Here is a 26448-nt window from a genome sequence, read left to right as displayed (position 1 = left end):
TTCTTTATTCCTAAAATATGGTAAAAGGAAAACTTGTACAAGCTATTTTCATGTCACATGATTTTGTGTTTACTTATCTAATGAAATGCATTGCAGGTTATTGAAGGAATGAGTAAGAACATGATTCTTCTTAAAAAACATTGTGCCTGCAGCTCAGAACAACATAGACACTAAATTCATCCTTTTGGACAAAGGGAAAACCATAGTAGAAGGGCATAACAAGATGTGTTTGGCCTTTGTGGCTGATGAAACTACAACAGTTCATTTTCAGTTTTGGGGAGATGAGTGTGATGCGTTTGATTCAGGTGACATAATTTGTCTTACCAATGGCATATTTTCATACCAGCACAGGAACCTTGTATTGCGGGCAGGGAAGAGAGGGAAGCTAGTGAAGGTGGGGGAGTTTACTATGGCCTATGTTGAGACACCAAACATGAGTGAGATTCATTGGATTCTCAACCCAAACAATTCTAAGAAATATGTCCAATTATATGTAATATCTCATGTGTCACGCGTTCTCCCTCCTCTTCCTTCTGATATGTAAAAGGTTTATTCCAGAATATGAATATTTTTTTTCACGGTCCCAAAAGAAGGATCATCTTGTTTTTTCTTTTCTGTTTTGTCCTTGTTGTGATGGAAATTAGGATTAAGTTCATGTGCAATAAACTATTTATTGATTCATGTGATGACTATTACAATTCATAAAGTTCATAAATACAAAAATTGTGTACTTTTTCATTTGAATTATACCCAAAACATTTCATCATTCTTATGAATAATTATATAAGCCAATGTTATTCTTATATTTTTGATTGAAAGAAATATATCGTCCAACCCTTTTAGTTGATATTAATGTTGATACAACTTATTAGTCAAATTTATGTTTTCTGAAACAGTGATAAGCATAGAACTAGAAGGCATAGGCACAGACACAGGCACAGGAGACATCAAGCACCAGCTCCAGCTCCAACAATTATTCGCAAAAGCCCCCCAGCACCATCTGATACCACAGCAGAATCAGACACAACACCAGCACCATCACCAAGTCTGAATTTGGTAATTTGTTTAGTAAAATATCAAAATTACATTTATATACGAATATAAGCCAGATTTACCAACGTCATATCAGTATCACATTGTTTTGACCACATTTTTTCCTCCTTTCACAGAATGCTGCTCCATCAAACCACCAACAAGGGAGAAATATATGGACAACAGCTGGACTGGCTATTACAGTTTTGCTAGCTGTCATTGTCTACAGCTGCTAGCAGTCTCATGGATTCAATCTAAGCAGTTATTTGGTTTGCAAGATATAAAATTATTTCATGTGCATAGATCTGAATAATGAGAATCTATACCGATGATTCTTTCCTTTTTTTTTGGTTGTGATCTGTGCTCAGAAATGTTGATGGATACGAATTTTTGAATTATGGAAAAAAAATGAGGAAATGTCACATAAAATATCTCTAGTTTTATAAGTTATTACATCAAACTTGATCAGTTTCTGAGTCTATGCTTATATTCTCCCGAAAGTCATACTCTGTGATAAGTCCAAGATTGTCAACTAGTTTATGATGCCGTCGACATCCTGCACACTAGTAAGATGAAATTCCAATTACTTGCATGGAATAAGTATTTGCATGGCACTAATTTTTCAAAATGTGTATAAAGAAGAAAGGAAACCATGAGAATATGGCCATCATCATTCAGTAACGTTTCCTAAAACAAAAGCATACTTATTACTTAGCAACACAAGATTAAAAGGTAACCACAAAACTGGCCGCAAGATAATGAGCACAAATTAACTTTCTACACTCTTGCATGCAAGATCCAATATTATTAGCCATTCCGTAATTTATTGAACTTTCAGAACAAGCTGACATGCAGAAATACAATCATTTTACTTCCTTTGTATGACATGAGCACCAAACACAAATCTCAGGAAAGGATTATATGGCTGAGAAATTATTTTTCTTTTCTTGTAGGCAAAAATAGGTGTTCCATTTTAATATTTTACAGATAAAAAAGATATGGTGCACATTAATATGCTACATACACATAAACTGGGAGTAGATATGGCAAGTTAGCAGCTAGTATGTTGAATATATTTGGATACAAAACCAAGTAGGGTTGTTGTAAAACATCTATTTTGACCCACTGTTTTTGTTCTTAAATTAAACAGAGATAAGTTGGAAAAGTCAGTGTCGATAAAAATGTCAAAACATGCCCCCTTATATCATCCCCAAAATATAGTCAAAATACTAAATTATACGCAAATGTAAAAAAAAAAAAAAAAAAAAAAGCTTTAGCATGAGCAAATAGCTTACCAAGTTATAAGCAATCAAACCATCATTAATATTTTTGTTATAGAAAACTACATATTGCTATAATTTATGTATCTCATACTCTCATTCTCTCTATCTCTCTCTCTTTCCGTGTATTAAGTATAACTATATAAGCAAAGGTATAACAGTACAAGAAACACTACTAACTGGCAGCAGAAGTAAAGGTGAGCAAGGGCTAGACTGCATTACCTAAGCATAACAAAATTATATTTTCTCTCTCTCTCTCTCTTTCCGTATATTAATTATAACTATATAACCAATGCTATAAACATAGGCAAAAAGGGTAAAAATGAGCATGGGCTAGACTACATGAACTATGCATTGCAAAATTACATTTACTCACTCCATCTCTTTGGACATGTATATTGAGAGGAGGTTTATTGTAACAGTGAGAAGAGTAAATCTGAATTGTTGGATCATGCATGTGTGCTACAGCTTAGAACATAAAATATGATATATTTTAAAGTGGTTATCTTTAAAATTCTAATCCTAACCATCCGTGCAAAATCCAATGACCATGATTCAGTCTTCCCTCTCACATCTCTCACTCGACAAGTCTCCTATATGTGCGTATATGAACTATGGCCAAAACCACACCATATGTTGTATTAAATCCTTGGTATTTTTCTCAATAATCAGATTCATTTCTGCTTCCAGTTACTTTCGCATTGTCATTATCTTTCAAAAATTGCAACTCTGCAGGAATGCAGATATACTCAATTTTCTAATATTTGGTCAGTTTCAATTTTCGACCATCAGAACATAAGATGATTGCAAAGGTCATTCCCTGAAATCATTACGCTTCATTATCCCGAAACATTAAGAGACTACCTATTTCTTATTTGCAATTTATGGGCACTGAAAAAAATTAAATAGCTGTTCTTCAAAAATTAAGTTAGGAGTTGGGACAACGCCTTGGACTATACATACGACATCAGACTAAGGTTCCAGCCAATCCAGTCCAACATGTGTTTTCCCCCTGTCCCCTGTCCCACTTATCACGTTGGAGAAAAACTATCATAACCATATAGAAAAGTTTTAATAAAATATTAGACAAATGCCAAAAAAAAGATCATTAAAATAAAAAAAATTCACGCCAACAATCTTTTAGACAATACTGTTAAACATACATATTCATAGTATATGTAATCTAAAAGACCCACGAAATAATAGATACCTGTACAAAAACGGCACCCCTTTCATAAGCTAAGCGGTTAACAAGCCTCTTTGTTCTTTCACCACACAAGTCACATGTAAATTCTACAAGCAAACTTCTTCTCGGAAGTTTTAAGTCAATACTAGCACCCTGCACATGCAAAGCGACTGTATAAAATATCAAAGAACTACAGACAAAAGCACATATTTGAAAATTTTTAATTAAATATAAAAAATTGTAATCGGATTACTGTTCTTCTGCATTTTTTGTAATTGAGTCTCTAAAATTAATTTATAGCAGCTTGAAATTGCCACAAAAACAACAATTTATGACTGATTTAATAGCCCCAGAGAACAAATTACAAAAACAGTAGAAAATCCAAGGCCCAATAACAAATTCTCTCTTTTTTTTTTTTTTTTTTTTTTTGCTAAAAACCTAATTTAGTCCCTTATTATAATTTTTTGTTTCAATTTACTCCTACTTTAATTTTTAGTCTCAATTTGGTCCCTAATAAATTAAATTGTTGCAATGTCGGACTTCCGTCCAAATTATTTAAAAGGAGTTAACTGTTGGCCACGTGGATGCCACGTAGATGCATAGGTAGATGTCAAATTTCATTAATGCATCTGAAACCAGAACGGTCCACCTATGCATCTACGTGGCATCCACGTGGCTAACAGTTAACTTCGTTTAAATAATTTGGACGGAAGTCCAACATTGCAACAATTTAGGGGGTGTATTGGTTTAGGATTTCGTAGGATTTTAAAAAACTTTTTTTGAGTAAAAAAGTCCATTGGTATTCAATCAAGATTTTATGTCACTTAAAAACAATCCAGTGGTATTCAATATGGATTTTCAAGATTTTTTAAAGAGTTCATTAAAATCCACTGGTATTCATTTGAGATTTTTTACAACTTAAAAACAATCTATTGGTATTCAAAAATATAAGGATTTTAAAGGATTGTTGTGTGAGAGGGATTTTGAAAGACTTTCTAGTGTTATCTATAAATACCAGATTCATAAAACAATCCCATCCAAACTCATCGGATTTTGAAGGATTGTTTGAAGTGATTTTTCAAGTGTTTCAAGAATTTTCAAGTGAGTTTTTCATCTTTTTTTTTATGCTCATGTCTTCTCCATTTTTTCTCTACTAATAATATACACTATTGTTCATTGCTCATATATAATATTGTAGTACTGTTCTCATCCCATTCCCCTATTTTGTAAAACTCTGATATGTAAATGATAGTGTCATTGACTTGCTCTATCTTTATGTTCGTTCTCTTTAATTGACTTTCTTTATTTTATTCTATGTAGTTGAATTTGTTCCTTTATATAACACAAAAAAATGCTCGAAATTTAAACTTTTAAGTGGTAATTTTTTTTATAACACATGTCAAGAAAAGAAAAAGATGAAAGATGAAATTGATATCATAATCTCTACAATATATATATATATAAGATGAATTTGTTAGGGTTTCTGTGAGTAGAATGAGATGAAAATGGATCTTAGTTCGGGGAAAAACCCTCTCAGCATAAAAATTGCGAACTCTCTCCTTCCCTTGAATTTGTTACTCTTATCTATCCCCCTTTTATGACTCAACAATTATTTTATTTTTTTTACTATGAATTTTTCTTTTTAGTTTTATATTGTGAAATTAAGATTTTTTATATTTTAAAAAAAGAAAATTAACATAAGACATTGCAATATCTAATTTTTTAGGATTTAGGATTTATGCCTTCATTAGCTTATTTTTTAAAAAAGGAAATATTGTTAAAATATTTGTTAGAATAATTTACATTTATAAATATCATTAAAAATTATCATATACTATATAACTAAAAATAGTATATATATATATATATATATATATATATTTTCTATATCTAAATACTTCCGTTTATATAAAAAAAATTATATATCTAAATATTTTCTCAGTATCGAATATATTGATTTTTTTATATATAAAAAATTATCTTATATTTTTATATTTTTGTTTTTACATTTTTTTTTATAATGACTGAGGTATTTGATCCATTTGGATAGTCAAGATATATTCGATCTTATATAATTGGTGTGCTTCTAAAAATAATAATATAATTTTATTGATTTTGTCTCTTATCCATAATTATTTATATAACTAGTTTTCAACATATATTGTTTTAGTAATTCAAATGGGAGATTCACAAGGAAATAATAAAGAAAAAGGAAAAGAGAAAAAAAATTATGAAGCTTGGAGAGGATTCCGATGAATTGTTACAATTGATAGTGGATGCTATAAAAAGAGGATAGGATATTATGGAGAATTATTATTATTATTTATCTAGACATTATTTTTTTTATTATTTTTTTCTTTAACTCTTTTTAAATTTGAATGTATGATGTTTTTTTAAAATCTTATCAAATGTCAAAACTCTACAAAATCCCATAAAATCCATTAAAATCATGATTTAAAAGTCTTGCAGAATCCATTAAAATCCTAATTTTAAGTCTTGTAGAATCCTGCAAAATCTTAAAAGTCATGAAAATCCTGCAAAGTCTTCTAAAATCTGCAGGATTTTTTTTAACTAAAAAAGTCCTTTAAAATCTTAATCCAATACACCCCCTTAATTTATTAGAGACTAAATTGAGACAAAAAATTAAAGTGGGACTAAATTGAAACAAACAATTATAATAAGAGACCAAATTAGGTTTTTAGCCTTTTTTTATTATTTATTTAGGGAGCTAATTAAATTTCTCAAAAAAAAAAAAAAAAGAGAATCAGGACCTATTCAAGTTCTAATTTTAATCTAATAAATTTTGTCACATGGAATGTTAAGAGAGATTGAGAGACAACTAATTGGTGTGAAAATTTAAGAAAAAGGGATTTGATAGATTTTTATTATTATAAAACCATGATTAAATTTAATAATAATAATAATAATAATAATAATAATAATAATGATTGACTAACCGCTTCAGAATTGGGCGATTGCGGTTCCGGGGCAGTGAGAGAATCATCACCCACGAACCCATTTACTGTGAACACTGGACGGAGAAGCTTTGGTGGTGCGACTAGTGCAGCAGAAAACTTAGAGCTGAAAGAAAAATGTTAGGGTTAAAATTGAAATTTAGAATGATGAAATGAAAAGAGAGAAAGGGGGTTGTGAATGGAAAGGTAACCTGAAGAGGGTAATTGGAGGAGGGTTGAAGCAGAGGGAGTGAATAGGTTTAGGGGTTTTGTGTGAGTGTGACAGAGGAGGAAGGAACAGAGGCGCACTATAGACTGTATTTGCCGCCATTGATACACACGCACGAAGATTGAGTGAGATTTTGTGAAGTATAGACGATGCATCACAACAAAAAAATGGTAATTTTATGGTCTAACTATGATTTTATTAAGAAAAGTTGTTTCTATTTTTTTATTTTTTAATATTGTTTTTAGCTAAATTATGTTTTGGTGCTTTTATTTTAGTTTTTTATTTATTAAAATGGTATTTTGTTTTTTATCTTTTATATTTTAAAATTTTGATTTTTTAAGATGATGATCATTTTTAATTTTATGAAATAATTTTGAGTTAATTTTTTTTATTGATTCAAAATTTAAAATTTATAATATTAAATTTTGTTGTATGAAAATTATCAAATATAATTGATGTTTTGAATTCAAAAGAAATATAAATATAATGAAAATTTATGAAAAATATATCTTATAAAAATTATAAAATAATATAATTTAAAAAAAAGGCTAAAACCCTATTTTAGTCCCTTATATTAATTATTTGTTTCAATTTAGTCCCATTTTTATTTTCGATTTCAATTTGGTCCCAAACTAATTAATTGGTTTCAATTTAGTCCCAAAATAATTAATTAGTTTCAATGTGGACTTCCGTCCCAATTATTTAAACGGAATTAATTTTTGGCCACGTGTATGCCACGTAGATGCATACGTGGATGTCAATTTTTTTGAAAACACCTGGACCCAGAACGGCCCGTTCCGGTTTCAGAACGGGCCGTTCCAGTTTCATTTTTTTTATATATAAAATATTAATAATTTTATAAAATATATATTATTAATTATATTTTAATTATGTTGTTATATCTAATAAAATAAATATATTAATATTTTTTTATATTTTATTAATTTTTAGCATTTTATTCCTCTAATTTTAAATAAGTTGCAAAAAATTATAATTGAACAATTTTAGTCCATCGAATATCATAATACTACGATTTTAGTTTCTCCAATTAAAAATTAATAATTTTAATATATATATATATATAATGTTTTAAAATTAAACAATTATTTATCTATTCAAATTAACGTATATTATAATTTTCGATATTATATCAATAATATTATTAATATATTTATAGATAAACTAATAATTTGATAAATATAACTAGTTATATATTAATATACTTTTACAAAAATATAAGTATATTAACTAGAAATATATATTTGATCTTATATATTTATATTTTTGTAAAAATATATTAATATATATTAAGTTATATTTATCAAATTATTAGTTTATTTATAAATATAGTAAAAATATTATTGATATTAATTTATCAATAATATTAAAATACTAATAATATATAAATTTTATTTATTTAGTAATAATAAATATATATCATTTGATACATTAAAAAAAATTATAATATACGTTAATTTAAATAAGCAAACAATTATATAGTTTTAAAACATTATATATATATATATATATATATTAAAATTTTAAAATTATTAAATTTTTAATGAGAAAGACTAAAATTGCACAATTATGATATTTAAGAGATTAAAATTGTTCAATTAAAAATTGTGAGACTAAAATAGGGATGGCAAAAATACCCGCACGCGCGGGTATCTGTGGATAAAATTCGCTACGGATAATAAATGGATAGGCTAATTGGGTACCCGCGGATAATGAGGACGGATATTTTTTTACCCGCTTATAAATGGGGCGGGGGCGGGTATGATGATATCCATACCCGCGGGTACCCGTTTAATATTATTTCTTAAATATCCTAATTATCCTTGTACCACATAATCCTAAAACTACACTCTCTCATCTTATTTTCTTACAAAAGTGAGGTTGATGAAGTTACCGACATGTGTTAAGCATGTTATAAAATTATGTTGGATGTAATTTGATTAATTTTCTAGCTTTGATTGGACCAATAAGATTTATGTATTTTAAGTTGTTTACTTTCATTTGGAATTATGAGATTGAATTATTGTAGCTTTGTGATGAGACTTTAACTTACTTGTGAGATTGATGTATTTTAAGTTATTGATTATCTTGAATTTTTATTATTATTTCAACAAAATTAACGTTAAATAAAAGTTCAAAATTAACATTGAATTTTTATTTTTAATATTTCAATGACATTAAAATATAAACTTAAAATTATTTATAATATAATTTTTTTAATTTCTTAAAAATTTTATAAATATCCATGAATATCCGTGGATATCCGTGGGTATTCAAGAAATTCATGGATACCCGCGCGAATATGGAGTGGGTATGGGGCCAATTTTTATTCAGCGGGACGGGGGCGAGTTTACTATTACCCGCCCCCATGGGGCCCCATTGCCATCCCTAGACTAAAATTACACAACTATAATCTTTTAAAATTGTGAGAAATTAAAATTGTTCAATTAAAAATTGTGAGATCAAAATTGCATAATTATAATACTTGAGCGATCAAAAACACAATTAAGTCAAGAATATTATATTCTCAGTTTTGGAACGGGCCGTTCTGAATCCAGAACGGCCCGTTCTGAATCCAGAATGGCCCGTTCTGCTACACTGGTGGTGTGTTAACTTTTGCATCTGGAACGACCCGTTTCAGTTGCAAAATTGACACACTAAAAGTGCAACCAGAACGGTCCGTTCTGGTTTCAGAACGGGCCGTTCTGGGTCCAAGTGTTTTCAAAAAAATTGTCATTCACGTAACATCCACGTGGAACCCATGTATGCATCTACGTGGCATCCACGTGGCCAAAAGTTAACTCCGTTTAAATAATTTGGACGGAAGTCCCACATTGAAGCCAATTAATTAATTTGGGACTAAATTGAAACCAAATAATTAGTTTGGGACCAAATTAAAACAAAAAATAAAAGTAGGACTAAACTGAAACAAACAATTAATATAAGGGACCAAAATAGGGTTTTAGTAAAAAAAAAACTGTTATCCCAATTTTCAAATCTTTTGAATTAGTATTGATTCAAAATTTAAAATTTATAATATTAAATTTTATTGTATGAAAAATATCAAACACAACTGATGTTTTGAATTCAAAAGAAATATAAATATAATGAAAGTTTATGAAGAATATATCTTATAAAAATTATAAAATAATATAATTAAAAAAAAACTATTATCCCAATTTTCAAATCTTTTGAATTAGTAAAAAATTAAAAAGAAAAAGTATTAAAATAAGCATTTTAAAAATAAAGGATAAAATAAATATAAAAAAAATAAAGGACAATATATATATATATATATATATATATATATATATATATCATATTTATTTTCTCATTGTTTTTAATTATTTTTTTTACCATAAAAAAAGAATTAGGAAGTGAAAATGATATCCTAACTTAAGCAAGGAAACCTCTGAATTCTACTAGACCAGCTTCTTCATATTTCAAACTCTCAAATCTTTTGATTAGATCTAGAAATTAGTAATATTTTCATTAATAAATTTAGTATGTATAATGAATTAAGTTTTAATTTTATTATTATTATTATTATTATACAGGGAAAAATATGTATGTATATCTACATTTGATTTTATCTCTAAATAATATTTGGTTATTTTCTAAAATTATTATTGTTGAAAATAATTTTATCTAGTAATTTAAATTAGTAATTATAAATTTAAAAAATAATTATATACTAAAAAAATTATTTATTATAAATTTTGTATATATAAAAACAAACATTTATAATGTTGAGTATAGAAATTAAAAATACTTAACTGTTCTTGATATATATTTTAAATTTTAATAAAATCCGATTTACTGTCACCATATGGATCTTTTGGAAATCAAGGAATGCAAGGCTCTTTAAAATAATGTGCGGATCATATGAATGCAAAGTTCTTTAAAAATAATGTGTTAATTATAGTAGTCAATATTGGATAGTGGAGTAGTCATTTCCAAAAGTGGGATAACGAGATTGTAGTAGTGAGATAACCGTTATTTTAATATTATATATATATATATATATATATATATATATATATATATATATGAGGAGGGTTCAAACGACACCGGTGTAACTTTTACTAAGTGTTACACCACTCAATAACTTTATATTAATTTTGAATTTTGAAAATCTAACCGTTAGATTGAAAGTTCATATCTCTTAGATCATATATATCAAATTTTGTTAAATTTGAACAACAACTTGAAGGTAATCAAACTGTTCATATTTTAGTGTATTTTGAAATGAATATATTACGTCAATTTTGTTTTATGAGAATGAAGTATCAAATCATTTTGGATTAATATAAAATTTTGTATATATGATCTAAGAGATATGAACTTTCAATCTAACGGTTGGATTTTTAAAATTCACATTTAATATAAAGTTATTAAGCGGTGTAACACTTAGTAAAAGTTACACCAGTGTCGTTTGAACCCTCCTCTATATATATATATATTAATAATTAACAATATATAAGCTAAAAATAACACTAAATTCATGAATTAATCATTTTTAATAATAAAAGTTTGTAGTATTTATACAAAACATAATATAAAATGTTTTTTTTTTGAAGCAAATAATATAAAATGTTTAGGAAATAAAGTGTTAAAGTTTTAAGTAACTAAAAAAATAAATACTAAAGTTCAATCTTCTTCGTGAAGATTAAAATTTTTCTCTCAAATTCATCACTCCTATTATTAGAATTATATTCTTCCTCTACTTCATCATCATCTAAATCCTCTTCTTTCACTACTTTCATCACTCTTTTTTCCTGTTTCTTTTTTAAATGTAGATGCAATTGTTATTGCCTTGCTCACTTGTATTTATCTCATAGTGTATTTCAAAGGTTCACTTATAACGAAATGATTTTTAAGTTTCAACCATAAAACTTTTTTTTTTGTTCATTCCTGGAGTATCCACCGCCGATAGCAGTGACTAATCTCCTCGCTACGTTGGAGACACCTCAAAGGGTGGGATAGTTGACCCCAAGATTTAACGCAGTTGCATACATAAGGCAAGATTCGAACCCCTAACCTTGCTTAAGCGTGAATCAACCCCTACCGCTGAACCACACGCTTGAAATTTTTCAACCGTAAAACTTATTAATAAAGGTGTGAGAAAAAAAATTAAATGAATTGATTTAAATTTAAAACCAAACCGCATCATTTAAAAATAACCATAACCAAATTGAAAAAATCAAGTTGCATTATTTACACAAAATGAATTTTAACCGCATTAGTAAATAGGTTCGGTGCATCGATGAACCATTTTTTAAATAATAAAATAAAAATAAATAAAAACAATTTATTTATGTCTCTCATATATCATGATTTAGTGATTTACGGTATCACATAAGATATTTGAATATTGTTTACGGTTATTGTGTTTTTGTTTTTACTTTTTTAATAGCGTTAATTATCAAATTATGTTTCATAATGAATTTTTCACATGACAATTATAATTCTTCAGTACTTTTGAGTTGACTTCTAGAAGTTCATTTGTGTAAAACCCTTTTCTTTTAATTTATTTAGTAAAATAAATTTTTTATAGCTTTTATGGTGTGTTTGTCTACGTAATTAGTCTCTGAGTAAAGTGTATAATTAGTAAAAGATTTTTAATTTGTCTCTAAAGAGTGTATTAATCATGGCTTTGTTGAAAATTTAAAAAAATCTGTTTAAAATTGGTCTAGTTCTTAAAATTGATTCAAAATTAGTTTAGTTTTGAAATCGTTTCTAAACCAGATCTAAACTTGTTTAAAAAAGTGGTTTGGTTATGAACTGGTTTATTAATTTGTTTCAAATGGTTCATTTCAATAAAATGGTGTGGTATGGTTTGGCATGTTCTTTTTAAAAAATCAAACCATGCACACCCCTACTTGTGAGATAAGTGTTTCCAAGTTTTACCCATAAAACTTGTGAAGAAGGGTTTTCAAGTTCCATCCTGAAAACTTGAAGGGAGGATTTTCAAAAATATATGTAATACTTTTAAGACAATGAATATTCTTGTGGACGTAGGCTTAAGGGGCTGAACTACGATAAATAAATTTGTATAATTTGGTTTCTCTTTGGTGTTATTTTAGTGTATTTCTTATCCTTGTTGCACATAAAAGAGAAAAGAAGAGAAGTTTTTTGTTCCCAAGTAATATTAGAGTTGATGGTTGATCAGGTGACTAGCTTAGAGTCTTGGACAAGTATTTGACAATAGAAGATGACAAAACCAAATGTAAGATCTCTTGTGTCAAAAGTTTTCTTGGAGGTGTGGAGGGCAAGTAGTGTGTCCTGCTGATGTGAGTGGAGGTGCAAGTAGCTAGAGTTGGCAGATGTTCTAAGCTCTAAAAGGCCATTGAATACTCAAATGGAAAAAATGATTTCCACTGAAGGGGAGGTAAAATCATGGTCTTTTGTTCATTACTACAAGACATTTGAAGAGGTTTGTTGGGTACAAAAAAGTCTTGCATTGTCCGATTATGGGGAGAAATAAAAGATTTATAAAGCACATATAGTCTCCTTTGGTATGAAGCCTAAATGACCAAAAGTAAAATCATGAGAGATTAAACTCAAGGTTAACATATGTCCATTTCAATACTTATGAAATGGAGACAAGAAATACTGCAAAACAAAAATATTGTATTTCTTATATGAATTTATTTCCTTTTTTAAGATTTGAATGTTAAGTCAATACATAGAAACTCTTCATATAAGAAGAATCATTCGACTTGTAGAAGGGCCACCGCCTTAAGTAAGGCAGAGAGAGTCATATGAGGAAGGGATTGCCAAGTTTCACCCATAAAATTTGTAAGGAAAGGGGTTTTAAGTTTTACACATAAAACTTGTAAGAAAAAAGTTTTCAAGTTTCACCCATAAAATTTATAAGGAAGGAATTTTTAAGTTTCACCTATAAAATTTTTTAGAAAGAGTTTTTAAGTATCATTCCAAAATTTGAAGAAAAGATTTTCATAAATATATATTTATACTTTTAAGATAATGAATATCTTGCAAATCACGTTAAATAAATTTATATAATTTTCTATCTTTTTTATATTATTATTTTTAATGTATTTTTCATTTTTGTTAACCATAAAAAAAGAAAATCAGAGAAAATAAAAGAAGATTAAAACGTTTCCCCCCTCTTATTTGGTTGAGCAAACGATAAGTGAAAAAAAATATTAAAATAAAAAAGTTATTTCTAACAAAAATAAAGAAATAGAAATACAAGGATAATTTTGTCTTCACATTATTTACCCCAAAAAAAATTGTCTTTACATTAACAAAGTCACTTTTGTCTCCTCATCCTGCCCATTTTAGAACTAAAAAAAAACATTTCCCTTCCTTCCTCGTACACATCAAACAACGAACGGATGATTTTATTGTATTTTTTCTTCCATCTGTGTTCATTCCTTCCACAATTTTTCATTTCAAACAAACCCTGATATTTTAGATTGTGAATTTTGAGTAGAAAAAATATTTCCAATAATTTAATCAATTTAACTTGGGAAAATCTCGTATAAAATTAAAATTTGAGTGTTTTAAGTAAAAACCGTAATAATAATTAGACCAAATTGATTAATTTTTAAAATAAAAGACTTAATTAACTTAAAAATCTTAAAAAACTAAAACTACCCACAATTCAAATTAAAGAAATAAAAAAGTATAATTAACCTTTGTATTTATAGAGTCTTGTCGTTGTGTTTGCACCTTGAACTTTATTGTAAATTTAGAGAATTTCCTAACCAAGTTAAAAAGGGTACTGCAGAAGGTATCAATTTAAAAAAAAAAAGGTTTAATTCATGATATCAAATTACATTCACAGAAGAAGCTATTTCATCAATGAATTAGAACTAGATTCAAGGGTCTATTTTTGCACAGGAAAAGATGGAAAATAATTTCATTACATTTCTAATACATCTACTAAAGTGTTATTATCCTAAGTTAATTGTGCAATCTACATGAATATCAAATATTTGCTTTATCCCCTTTTTATTGATTTACATCAAAATCCACTTAATAAAAGGTACACAATGGAGCAACCCTCAACCGCATGATAACTTTGGTGTTGGTGGGTTCATGATACCTGTGGATGACTTGACTGAAGCAAAAATGACAACATTAAAATTTGGTTATGTTACAAAATGATCCACTATATCGGATTATTATAGTATTTCTCATTCTTCCTAAAAATTATTTCAGACCAAATGTACGAGGTAAAAATCTGTTCCCATCTTTATACTGTTTGATTTAGCCCCCTTATCCTCTTCAAGTTTAGGATCCATTAAACAGGGAACACACTAACCAAATTGAACCAACAAGGTTCAGACTCATAGTTTGTCTTTCAAGGGAAGTACTAGGGTTAATTATTACCTCTTGGGTCATAAGCAGTTGTAGTACAGTGGTAGTGTCTCTTGGTTGTCTTGGTGCAATGCCTCTTGTATGAACCACTAAAAGAAATTGAAACTTAATTGGTTAAAATAGCCAATTGTTCTGTCTTTCATCTACTTGTAGCCATAATAAACAATTCAACACTTCAATCATGGGCATTCTTTAGAATTTAAGTGGAATACATTTACACTGTGTTCTAATCATGAATTGTTATATAATTGAGAATTATTGATCTCTAATTGGTTGATAACATGAAAGTATTTATACTATACCAACGATGTATCGTAATTATCAAGGGAAGATTACTTAAGTTAGTCCCAAAAACTAGTAAAAAGAGGATTGGCCAAGTCTATTCAAGGAATAATTTGACCATATATTCCTAAAGCATGTTAGAGCTTAACAATTTTATTGAAGAGGAGCATGCTTTTTCGCTTTTCCCTCTCTAATTGCAAATTTTACATAATAATGTGGGATAACAAGGGATCTGAAAGTACATGGAAAACAGTGGAACCCCACTTTCTCATTAATTTTCTATTTCTTGTTAACGAAAAATTGTGTGTAGAATTGAGGATGATATCCGGCAAATCAAGTAAATGAAATAATCAAGTTGATCAATAATACATCAACTTGAATAGAGACAATACAAATTTGCTCCTTGAAATGTATTTGTATGGAAGCATCCCCTACCCTCGAATAAATCACCAATGGCTTTATTATAAGTCTTCTTCATCCACTTCATGAAAAGGAAGTGGTACTATCTTCACTGCTCTAAACTTGCCAGCATTATTTAGATGCTCATTCTCCAATCTGCACCATTCAAATATTATTTATTATTATAGATTTGTATGTAAACTTTACATCATTAGAGAAAATAGAACATGCACTTTATATTGTTAATATGTTAACCAATAACAATTTGCTATGCATGATAATTTTGGTTACTGTGTATAAAAATTAAACTCTTGAAACAAAAAACAATGCTTGTATCGTGTGTCATGCATGTTAACTCATTTACCTGAAGAAGTTCCATAGCCCTCGTCTAATAACTTCAAGAGATGCTAAAAACAAGCATGTTACTCGATAATCAACGTTTTCAAAACTTGAATGAAGGACAGTTTGCAACCAAGCAAGCCTCAGAATGAGATTTAATCCCTGCACAAATTGCCAAATTTTTCCATGGTCAAGGTCTAAAAGTGGAGGGCCCATATATTTTTGTAAATCTGAAAAGAAATAATAATTTAATGTGTGCTTTTAGTATTGTTAGGCGAAATATAACCCTCTGTTGTTAATTTTTTTGTCCTTTCTTGATCTAGATTTGGAATCTCACTTTAATTTGTATAATGGCCTTATCAGCATTTCTTTTGAGAATATGTTTATTCTCCACTTCGTGGCATTTTGTTATCATGAATACCTAATTGTAATGTTACTGTCCTCTTTTCTTAGACTATGATAATTAGAATTAGTGTGTCTAATTTTGATAAGTGAAGCTAGCTTTTGGGTCCACACCACAGGCTCCTTAATGAAGAGAGAGAAAAGGGCCTGATATGTACCATTGACAAGTAGTAAATGACTCTTCTTTGAAGCACTAGTTCATTCCTTAGCCATGGATTCTTGGAATTCATTTGAAGCAAACCCCAATCTTTTACAAAGTCCCAGTACAATTGGTACACAGTTGCAGCACTAGACATGATCACAAGAAGACACAGCCACCCTACGCTCCCATCTTTCTCATATGCCACTTTGGCACCTGCTGCTAACATTGCTGATACATATTTTCCTAGATTCACAAGGTGGCTTGTTTGCCCTTCATCAAACCATCTTCTAGCACACTGCAAAATCAATTGGTGTACATTAGTTCAATCCATTTCTTAATTATTGGATTGGATAATATGCTTCAAGGGAAGGAAAAGCAAAATATTTTAGCGCAAATTACACCGACACTCTTGAAGTTTCATGACTCCTGCTTTTTTAACGTTTACAGTAGTCTTCATATGGTATAATGTGTTTTTCGGATAATAGGGGTGTCAGTGTAATCTATAAAGTGTGTTGGTGTAAATGTTTTTCAAACAATTGTGTTAAAGTGTTTGACAAAATCACTAAATATTTACCTGCATAGCCCTCCAATAATAGGGTAGAAATGACACTGCATAAGCTAGATCTCTATAGTGCTTTGTCCTCATGCAATATCCATAATCCTGAGTTTTGTAGCTACCAGTTATATAATAACATGCCATGTACTCAAGGCTCCTTAGCATTGGAACCTGTAAAATAATGATACAATTATTAAGTAATTATTAATTCCCCTCCTCTAAAGTAAGCTATTCATTGATATTTGATAGTAAAAGAAAAAGAGCTTTATTACCTGACTACAAAGTTGATCAGCCATGAAAAAATCCAGCATGACAACCTAATCAGACAAGAGAGAAGAAGCCTGTGAGATTATGTCCACAACAATAATTGTTTTTTTTTTTTTTCTCTCTCAATATTTATTATTATCATTTTTGCTTTTTTGAAAAATTAGTGGTACTGTGTTTTGTGCCTGATGACATGATGCTACAATGATGATAGTGGGAAACACTACCTTGTAAAGGGGTGACAAAATTATGTTCCTTATCACACAAAGGAAACGATAACGGCTTGACCGGTATATAATGTTGAAGGGGCATACTAGTATTAGTAAGAAGCCCTGCACGTGTAGTAACAATGTTAAATTTTCAGCTAAGTATTAGACAATAGAATAGACTATTGCCAAAAAATTGTGAAAGTGAATGTAAATATACACCAAAGGTATTTTTATATACCAGAATAAGAAGTCCGGGAATGTCTTGAACTTGGGCATAAGAATACCCTTTTGTCAGTAGAGTCAAATGAAGAAACATTACACCAACCACAGCACTCATCGCCATTGTGCAAATTAAGAATATATCTCTATACTTGAGTTCTTTGGTAGGTGCCAGCTCAAAAATGAAGCCGTAGTTTATACGATTTTTTCTCCATGCAAGAATGTTGCAACCATAAAGGAAGAAATGTAGGAACACAAGGCTGAACATGCTGCAAAAACATAACAGAAACTTATTGATAAGGATGTGCAAATACTATGAATATTTGAATGAAAACATTTGTTATAAAAATCAGGTTTACTTACCTAAGCACAGGGTAGGTAGTTTCCATGTACACTGAATTTTGATGTGGTCTGTACAAACCAGTCACATGAGCCATTATAGCATATCCCGCAAGAAGTGCCAAGAAGCATCCAGTAAATAGTCCTGATTTTATTTAAAGGATAATCAGTCATGTTTGAAGTAACTTTTTATATAATCTACATTATTTATTATGAACATGGAACTTCAAATTTGATTATTTTCTCATGGTTTTAGCTAGCAAGCAAGATCAATAGTTATAGGTTTACACATACAAGGAATGAAAATAGATGTTATCATGGTTTTGTACAATAATTGCACTAAAGGGAGGTGTCATATTGGTAGTGAAACCCACATAGGCACCATTGAAAAAAAAACAGTGATACTTCCTTATAGGTTGAGATGGGCCTTTTAAGTTCATTCTTTATAAGGTTATATATGGTTTAAATATGAGAGTAACATGGGACCTGTACTTCATATCCACCAAAGAGTGGACCAGTTACTGCCATTCCTTTTGTGAGCCTAGTGCCCTAAAAGGTTCCATATTGTGGTTTCTTTAGATACTAATGGTCACAAAGCAAACAAGCCTAAAGATCTCAACCAAAATGATTGATTGAAAACCAAAAGACAAAATAAAAAAGTCACAATAAAAAAAGACCAAATACATGGCTAAAGTAACTCACCAATGAAGAAAGTTACAGCATGTGATTCTTTTCGCTGGCTTGGTCTAAGGTACTTCATGGCCTTTCTTCTATTATCCTCAGCAAAATTTTTGATGAATAGTTCCTCAACTTCGTCAGCTAACTTCATCACCTGTCATTTCTGAGACTAATAAGCAAAGCAGGTTCACAAAGTTAAAGAAACCCTTGTGCAAGTGACAGACAACCATATCTAAATATTATTTTGCATGACACAAGGTCATCTAGTGGTGCACACATGAATCATAGGATTATTGGCCACTTGAGATTGTCGGTGATCATTCATTCAGGTGCAAGAATAACTGGTGGCCAAACTCTTAACATGATTTGATATGGTGTCACACACATCTTTCATCGAAGTTTGATTTGATGGAAACTAGATATTTTAGTAGGAAGAAGTTTTAATTTGTGCCTAAGATTTACCTTGTCTGAGCTATTGAAATAGGAACTCTCAACCACTTTGAGATAGATAGGAAGAATTTGTTTTGCAGTGACCTGAAAACCACAAAGAAATGTTTTGTTTATTGTTATTAGTTAATACTTAATAGCTAATACACATATAATTGAAAGTACATCTTTAACAGTCAACTTTGAAGCCTCTAATTCACTTACCTTATCAAACTTCTTCAGAATCTTTATAAATGCAAGCATGTTCAAGTTCCTGAAAGTTAACACAGTGGAGAAAACATAAGATTTGACATATTTAATCCTATATATTTGTTAAGTTTAATAAACAAATAAGTCATCATATGACCCTAGAAATTTGTGACAATATTTTTACCTATAAACTTTGAGATATCCTAGTCCTTTGTAGAGTTCAACGAAACCTCCTTTGATCATCTTTTCAGCATGGTGCAAATTACTTTTGTTTAGGTGAATGTTGGCACCTTCTGGACCACATTTCCTTGAAGATTGGTTAAGCAAATCTTCTCTTAGAAGGTAGCTTATAGCTGAGAAGGTTCGAGATGGTGTTGTCAGAGGAATGTTTATCCTCAGATTCTTCCCTTGGCAATTGATAACACGACCAGAAAGTGTTCTCAATTTCCCTTCTTCTCTTTTCATCTGCATAGACTTGGATAGTCCATCTGCACGAGGGGAATCTGAAAATGGTGCTTCATTTTTCTCCACATCATCAGTGCTAGTAGTGTCTTGCATTTCTTCTTGTGTTGCTCTGCTCCTAACAGAGTCCTCCTCTGTTACCAGTGAACAGAGTTTGAGATAAACATAATTACTAATCAGTTCCTCACATTATGTTTCATGTGAAAAGGATATAAAACAGTTTAACTAAATGTTTTATAATAAAATTAATCTTTGTGTTTTACACTCATTAATTTTGGTTGATCATTATAGCCTAGAAGCTTTTTATTTATTATTCTTCCTCATTTGATTATAATAAGGAAAACAAGAAAAATGATAATTGTTGCAAAAGACTTCTCATCAAACTTAACACAAATTATAATTTTGGTCTAATCTCTTTTTCTATATAAATTTTTAATTTTTAATCAATATTTAAAAAAGGTCATCATTCCACATTATCTTTATGCACGTGTGTTCGTATTAAATAGCAGCGTTTCTATTTAATACGAACAACATATACACAAATTGTAAGAAAATAGTGTTAAAAGTGAAATGATAACCCTTTATTTAAAAATTAAGAATTATAAAATGAGATGACTAAATAAAACACCGCTAACACCGCTGGTGTGATTTTTTGACTATAACTGTTTTGTAACAATAAGTGTTATCCTTAACATGTTATAAAATTTAGGTGATTCTCATGATAAAGAATTCATATTCAAATGGATATATTCTGACATGTGTGCTCACATGTTGCACTCTTTTAAGGCCAATATATTATCCGATATGCTGGATGTAAGTAAAGAATTGGAATGCAATAAATTTGTGCACAAATATTCAAAATTGAGGACATTAAATTATGAAATATCTTAATTACAAAGACAAGTTTAGTTATGTACCATTAGAGAATGTGCATGAGATAGATTGATCCTCCTTGGAGCCATGGGAAGAGCCTGCTGTGCTCTGCTGCTCCTTGAATGTGGATTTGAGCATAAGAAGAATGTCCATTTGTTTTTTCAAGGAATCCCCTCTATCCATGAACTCTTTCTCCTTAGTCCTATAAAACTTGTTGACCTTGTTTAGTTGCTGGTCCAGACACGCAAAAAATTCTTTGGTGGCATCAGTGTCAGAGAATTGCTCTAGCAGTTCTGTCTCATACATGTCCCCATTAAAAGATGATGAGGCAAGTTTTCTATGGACCTGGAAAAGACCAAAGCAATTAGCCATCATGAATAAGCCAAATAAATAAATTCACATGAATATTGATGAACAAACTTTGTTAAGTGTTAAAAAAAAGATGGATTACTTGAATTGGTCCATGCTCTCTTTGTTGATGGCCAAAGAGAGAGTAGTTTCTTATTGATGAAAATATGTACTTAGGTAGAGAAGTGGTACTATTGTTGGGGGTATTGTTGGTATTATTAAAGAGATGAACTTTTTTGAGGTCCTTCTTGAGTTGCCAGTAATCAACAAAGGCCTCTTTCCATTCTGGAATGAGTTGCCCTTCAAACTGCTTTGAGAACTTCACCATCTTGTTTGTGTGATGTTTGAAGCCTTAGAAAGAGGAAGAAGAGGCTCAAGTTGATGTGAGTTGTTGCCTTGTGAGTGTTTAATGGAAGCCCAAAATGACATTATATATGGGGTTGGAAAAGGTATTTTTTGATTGATATTGTGGTACTGATGCTCTTGAGCACATTCTATAATATACTTAGATCCTATGCTTCTCCACTTGAGGATTTGGAGGGTACAATGGCATGGTTCGCCGGAAAGTAACCAAACCACCACCGGTTAGGATCACTTCTCGGCCAACATGTCTTCATGAGGATTTTGAAAAGGGTGGGAATTTAAAGTGGTTATGAGTAGGGACAAATTGGACTATTCAGAATACACATAGAGGGATGGTTATGCATGGATGATGATGACCATGCTTTTTCATTTCATAAAGTTTGCCACAATAATTCACTAGCGAAAATCATTTTGAGCACAAGAGGTTGTTGTTGTTGTTATTAATAAACAAACAATCAAGGGCATTTTGGATTTTTGATCATGGATCGTATTTAATGTGATGGTGAGCTATAAGTTAAGTCAAGATTTGTTAAATAGTTAAAAAAGAGGAACATATTGGCTAAATTATTTGCTAGCACACAAAGGTGCCCTCTAATTAGCCCAGCCTGATTTCCACTAATTCAGGATAACTATATAGAAGCTTTTCATCACAACCTCTCCACCTTTATTAAGCACCCCTTTTTTTTGTTTCATTGTAAAGTTGAGTCTATTGCTCACGAACTTGCAATCTCATCACTTTAAAAGCATCATCACAAATTCAATTTCGTCAATTTTCGGCAATTCAGTTCTAGGACCTTGATTGATGAGTGGTAATAATGACAAGTCAAATTTGTACCACAATACAAACCATAGGAGAACATAACCACCTCTTGCTTCCCTATTTCCATGCCAAGAAGAAGAATATGTACAAAACATATATGAAAGAAATATCATAGTGAAATTTTTATTTTATATATATGACCAACACGCATTTGTACACTCTAGTGGCAAATCTTCATTCTTTAAATTATTAGGGCATAGATTAGGCAACATCCAACAGTTACATGTTGGAATCTTTGTACATGGGAAAATAGTAGATAAGGCTCACTTTAATACGCGGTTTTGTCATGGAATAATTCCTCCATACTGCATGTCCAGTGTACTTAGGATAAGCAGCATATAATAGTGTGATGACATATAATAAGGGTGGTAATATATTTGGCACATACAGGTACTTTGCTAATAACAATAGTGAAGGAGCTTGTGTGTTCTATTCCTTGGTTCCAAGTCCACTAACTAGCCAACTTCTTGTGAACATGATGGGACCTTCCATGAAAAGCTTCAAAAATATTAGTGTACCCATTTCACTCCTTGCTCTCTCAGACACACAAACAAAGGTGCCATCTTTTCAGTTTTTCTTCCTAGACATGGATTGCAAAATCACCATTATAATTGTGGAGAACTGACAGCGCCCCTTAGATGTGTGGCTCAAAGATACCTATTTTTAGGTTTTCTTTTTCTTTTTTTTTTTTTTAGTTGGGCCCTCTTGTGCAGCTCCAAATGATATTTGCACATAATGCAAACAAGAAAGAAAAATGTTTCTAATCTTGTTATTAGCACATTGCAAAAAAGTTAATAATGTAAAGGATAAGTACATGTTTGTAATTAGCTAAGTTTACATAATTATATACCATGCATGCATTGGTTTAGCTTATTTGGATTGAGGATGATCAATTTGATTGGTGAACAATCTGTGTAACATTCACAGTTAAGGCAAATTCAAACAACTCAAAAGCATTATCTACCAACTATAATAAATATTCTTTCTCATCTTTGACATGTGAGCTGAACTTCGTACTATCTGCCTTAAATTTGCATAAACAACTAAAATATGCATCGGGAATTATGTGTGGTGTCCAATAAATATTGCTAGTTAATTTCTGAAAAAAAACACTAGAAGTTTCTCATAATAGAGGAGCTAGTCTAATAAAGTGCCTAATTTTGTGTGCTATGACAAAAAATAGTAACTCAGAAAAGTCTAATAATTAAGCCAATATACATGTAGTTAACAATGATCTTGATATAAGATCAATTTGCATGGATAAGTTAATTAAGAAGGAAAAGTTAAACACTGATATTTGTGCTATTATAAGGAAGTGATATTTAATGCATGCATTTCCACGTAGGAAAATAAAAGATAAAGTTAGCAACGAAATCTGAGGGTTGAGGCGTGTGGCGCCAATGACAGGGCGTGAAAATGATGGTCTGATTAGGATAGCATAACATGATTTGGTGCGCCCCTGCAGAACCTCTACCCAACCCACGAGTGTGTTCATTTTCTTGCTACATCATTATTTACATTATCGTTTTACCATCTACAACGTTTTTTTTTTAACACACAATTGCATGCATTAGACCCTACATGCCTTTTGATCTTGACCTTTGTTTCAACAACGTGGGCCAGTCACCAAAGCATGTCTACTACGAGTAACAGTGCTAGCTAGTTTCCTTTTGTTCATTTCACCAAATTACAGAGGCAGTTAGGCTGAATAAGATATGAATGTTTTAATCAAATCGTGTTGGTATTCCCTTTCGAATAAACATATGATCATAATCATGTTGGTATTTTTAAGAAAGTAGTTTAAAGATCAATACTTATAAGCTAAGGATTACTTTTTTACTTATATATATTATTTTGACTTTGTTATTAGTTGAGGTGAAATTTTCAACACACTCTTTCATATCGAGAACTAAACATTTTAGATGTGAAGTTAATTTATAAGACCGAACAACTGCGAGTGATATGATAGTGTCCCGTAGGTCTAATAAAAATCAATAATCGTTAGGATATAAGTTTTGATAATTTGATACTATCTTAAGAAAGTGGATTGTAATATAGATTAACTTTAAAAAACAAACTTCTAAAGTGAGTATTGCTCTCCATTTATATACACTAATAAAATCTTATATATCTATATACTCGATGTGAGATATTTAACAATTACTATATGATTTAAGATTACTTAGTAATTTCTCAAAGAGTAATACTCACTTAATAAGTTAATTTTATAAGATTGAGTTAAACTTAAAAAGTTTTTAAGACTGTAGTATTGTAAACTTGGATTAATAAACTTAGATTAATTAATTTCTTGTGTTTTCTTTTGTGGGGAAAGACATCGAGAATTTAATCTGTTACTAAATGGGAATATGAATTGGTTAGTGATAAGCTTTTGACTTGATAAAACCTTCTTAATCATGCACCAAGTATAGGAAAGAGTAAAAAGTCTTTCTATAATATTTGTGTGCATTATCGAGAAAATTAGTGAAGGGTGTTAAAGTAATAAAACTTTTCCTTTGTTTTTACGATTGTAATCAATTATGGTTGCTTGTATTAGTAGGTAATGTTTTGTTGTAATTATGTTTACTTACTTTAGTGGGGGTATTGTCTTGCTAAGCATATGATTTGGCCAAATCTACACACCTAATGATGGTGGGTACATGTGTCTTGCTGGCAACATTTATGCACATTATGTATTATTATCATTTTTCATATATTTGCCTTATATATAAATGCAAAATATGTAGAACAAAATGGTTATCCAACAAATACAAAATTGTGTTGTTCCCTTTTTATATTTTATGGTTTCACTGTCCATTGCAACTCCTAACAAGGAGAAACATGGTGAATCTTCTCATCTAACTTCACTGATGCTCCAATCTTCATCCATGAATTTTTAAGTTTCAAATGTGAATCAAAAATGGTGGAAGAGACTAGAATATGGTGCATCACTCCTCTAGGAAGATAAACAAGAGGTGAAAAACTTGTTACAAGGAGGAACTCCTTGATAAAAGTTTATAAAGAAAAAATTCTCCTAGAAGAGAATTAAAAGTTTATAAAGAAAAAATTCTCCAAGGAGGAACTCCTTGCAAGTGTGATTAGGTGTGACACATGTGACTTGTTGGAATTTGAATGAACCATAAGAGCAAGTGAGACCATAAATGGACGTCCACTTTGAGGTTAAATGCTCCTCACTCTCTTATGGGCCAAACAAGCTCAATAAACACACATTCCATCACTAGTTGCACCTCTCTAAAATACTAATTACACCCCTACAAAGAAAATCACAAGGAAATAAATTCTTATGCAATTTGATCCAAAAATACAAGGAAAAAATTAACAAAACATTTACAAGGAAAAATATATACAAAGAAAAGAAAGTAAGTTACTAAAAGTGACATAAAACTTAATAAGAACTTGAGCTTTCTTCTTTCAAACTTAGTACTCCTCTTAGTTCCTTTAGGATTGGGTCCCTAAGCATGATATCATCAACTATTTTGTCTCTCTACCATAAACTATAATTTATCTCTTTTAAAACTAATTAAATTAGACTTTACTTTTACTGTATCAATATGGTTGGTTCAAATGTTATAAGCTTGATTCTCCCAAAATAAAGTCTCAAGTTTGAGTATAACACTCCTCAAATTTGATATCTAAATGACTCTAGTTCATAACACTTCACATAGTGATACTTCACACAATTCCTTGTTGGTTAAAACATTTCACCAGTTAGAACCTTTTGAGGTAGCCCATGGTGACACTTCACACAATTACTCGTTGGTCATAACACTTCACCATTTATGAGTAGCCTTTTTTGAGATGCTTGACCAACTTTAGGATCAACGACTATCCCCACAAATCAATACAAGACTTTTTAGTATGTTTTGTCCTACCTTGCACGTTTTTTGGGATGACTTTTTAGAAGGTCATCATCCCTAAATTGCTCTAAGTCAAACATAGTTAACAATGAAGTTCTTAAGTTATAAGCTACCAAAATTTTTATGCATCTTATTGATATAAATAGTGTAAATTAATTCTTTTAAGTTATCCTTAACTACTTAGTCTCACA

General features: G+C 30.2%; 3 protein-coding genes across 3 annotated transcripts; 1 reads left to right on the top strand and 2 right to left on the bottom strand.

Moving 5' to 3' along the window:
- Nucleotides 1-130: 130 nt before the first annotated feature.
- Nucleotides 131-1307, top strand: LOC109814919 (uncharacterized; the record flags this gene model as incomplete). Its single annotated transcript, XM_083067399.1, has 2 exons — nucleotides 131-1056; nucleotides 1170-1307. A coding segment is annotated over one exon (414 nt), but the record flags the coding sequence as incomplete, so codon positions are not given.
- A 35-nt stretch (nucleotides 1308-1342) lies between these two features.
- LOC109814915 (Zim17-type zinc finger protein) lies at nucleotides 1343-6853 on the bottom strand. Its single transcript, XM_020379448.3, has 4 exons — nucleotides 6665-6853; nucleotides 6456-6579; nucleotides 3523-3651; nucleotides 1343-1595 (listed from the first exon to the last, which is right to left on the bottom strand). Exons 1-4 carry the CDS (start codon nucleotides 6781-6783, stop codon nucleotides 1488-1490), a joined length of 480 nt encoding a protein of 159 aa, XP_020235037.1. The 5' UTR covers nucleotides 6784-6853; the 3' UTR covers nucleotides 1343-1487.
- Nucleotides 6854-15457: 8604 nt separating this feature from the next.
- Nucleotides 15458-22003, bottom strand: PHO1;H1 (EXS (ERD1/XPR1/SYG1) family protein). Its single transcript, XM_020379439.3, has 14 exons — nucleotides 21303-22003; nucleotides 20896-21196; nucleotides 19701-20112; nucleotides 19532-19580; nucleotides 19343-19414; nucleotides 18905-19034; nucleotides 18227-18347; nucleotides 17883-18132; nucleotides 17663-17767; nucleotides 17444-17488; nucleotides 17190-17342; nucleotides 16632-16910; nucleotides 16097-16233; nucleotides 15458-15888 (listed from the first exon to the last, which is right to left on the bottom strand). Exons 1-14 carry the CDS (start codon nucleotides 21525-21527, stop codon nucleotides 15795-15797), a joined length of 2373 nt encoding a protein of 790 aa, XP_020235028.1. The 5' UTR covers nucleotides 21528-22003; the 3' UTR covers nucleotides 15458-15794.
- Nucleotides 22004-26448: the final 4445 nt, after the last annotated feature.

This window comes from Cajanus cajan, chromosome 11 (assembly GCF_000230855.2).
Source record: "Cajanus cajan strain Asha chromosome 11, NIPB_CcT2T_4, whole genome shotgun sequence".
Taxonomy (NCBI): Eukaryota; Viridiplantae; Streptophyta; class Magnoliopsida; order Fabales; family Fabaceae; genus Cajanus; species Cajanus cajan.
This window is presented reverse-complemented; position numbering and strand designations above follow the sequence as displayed.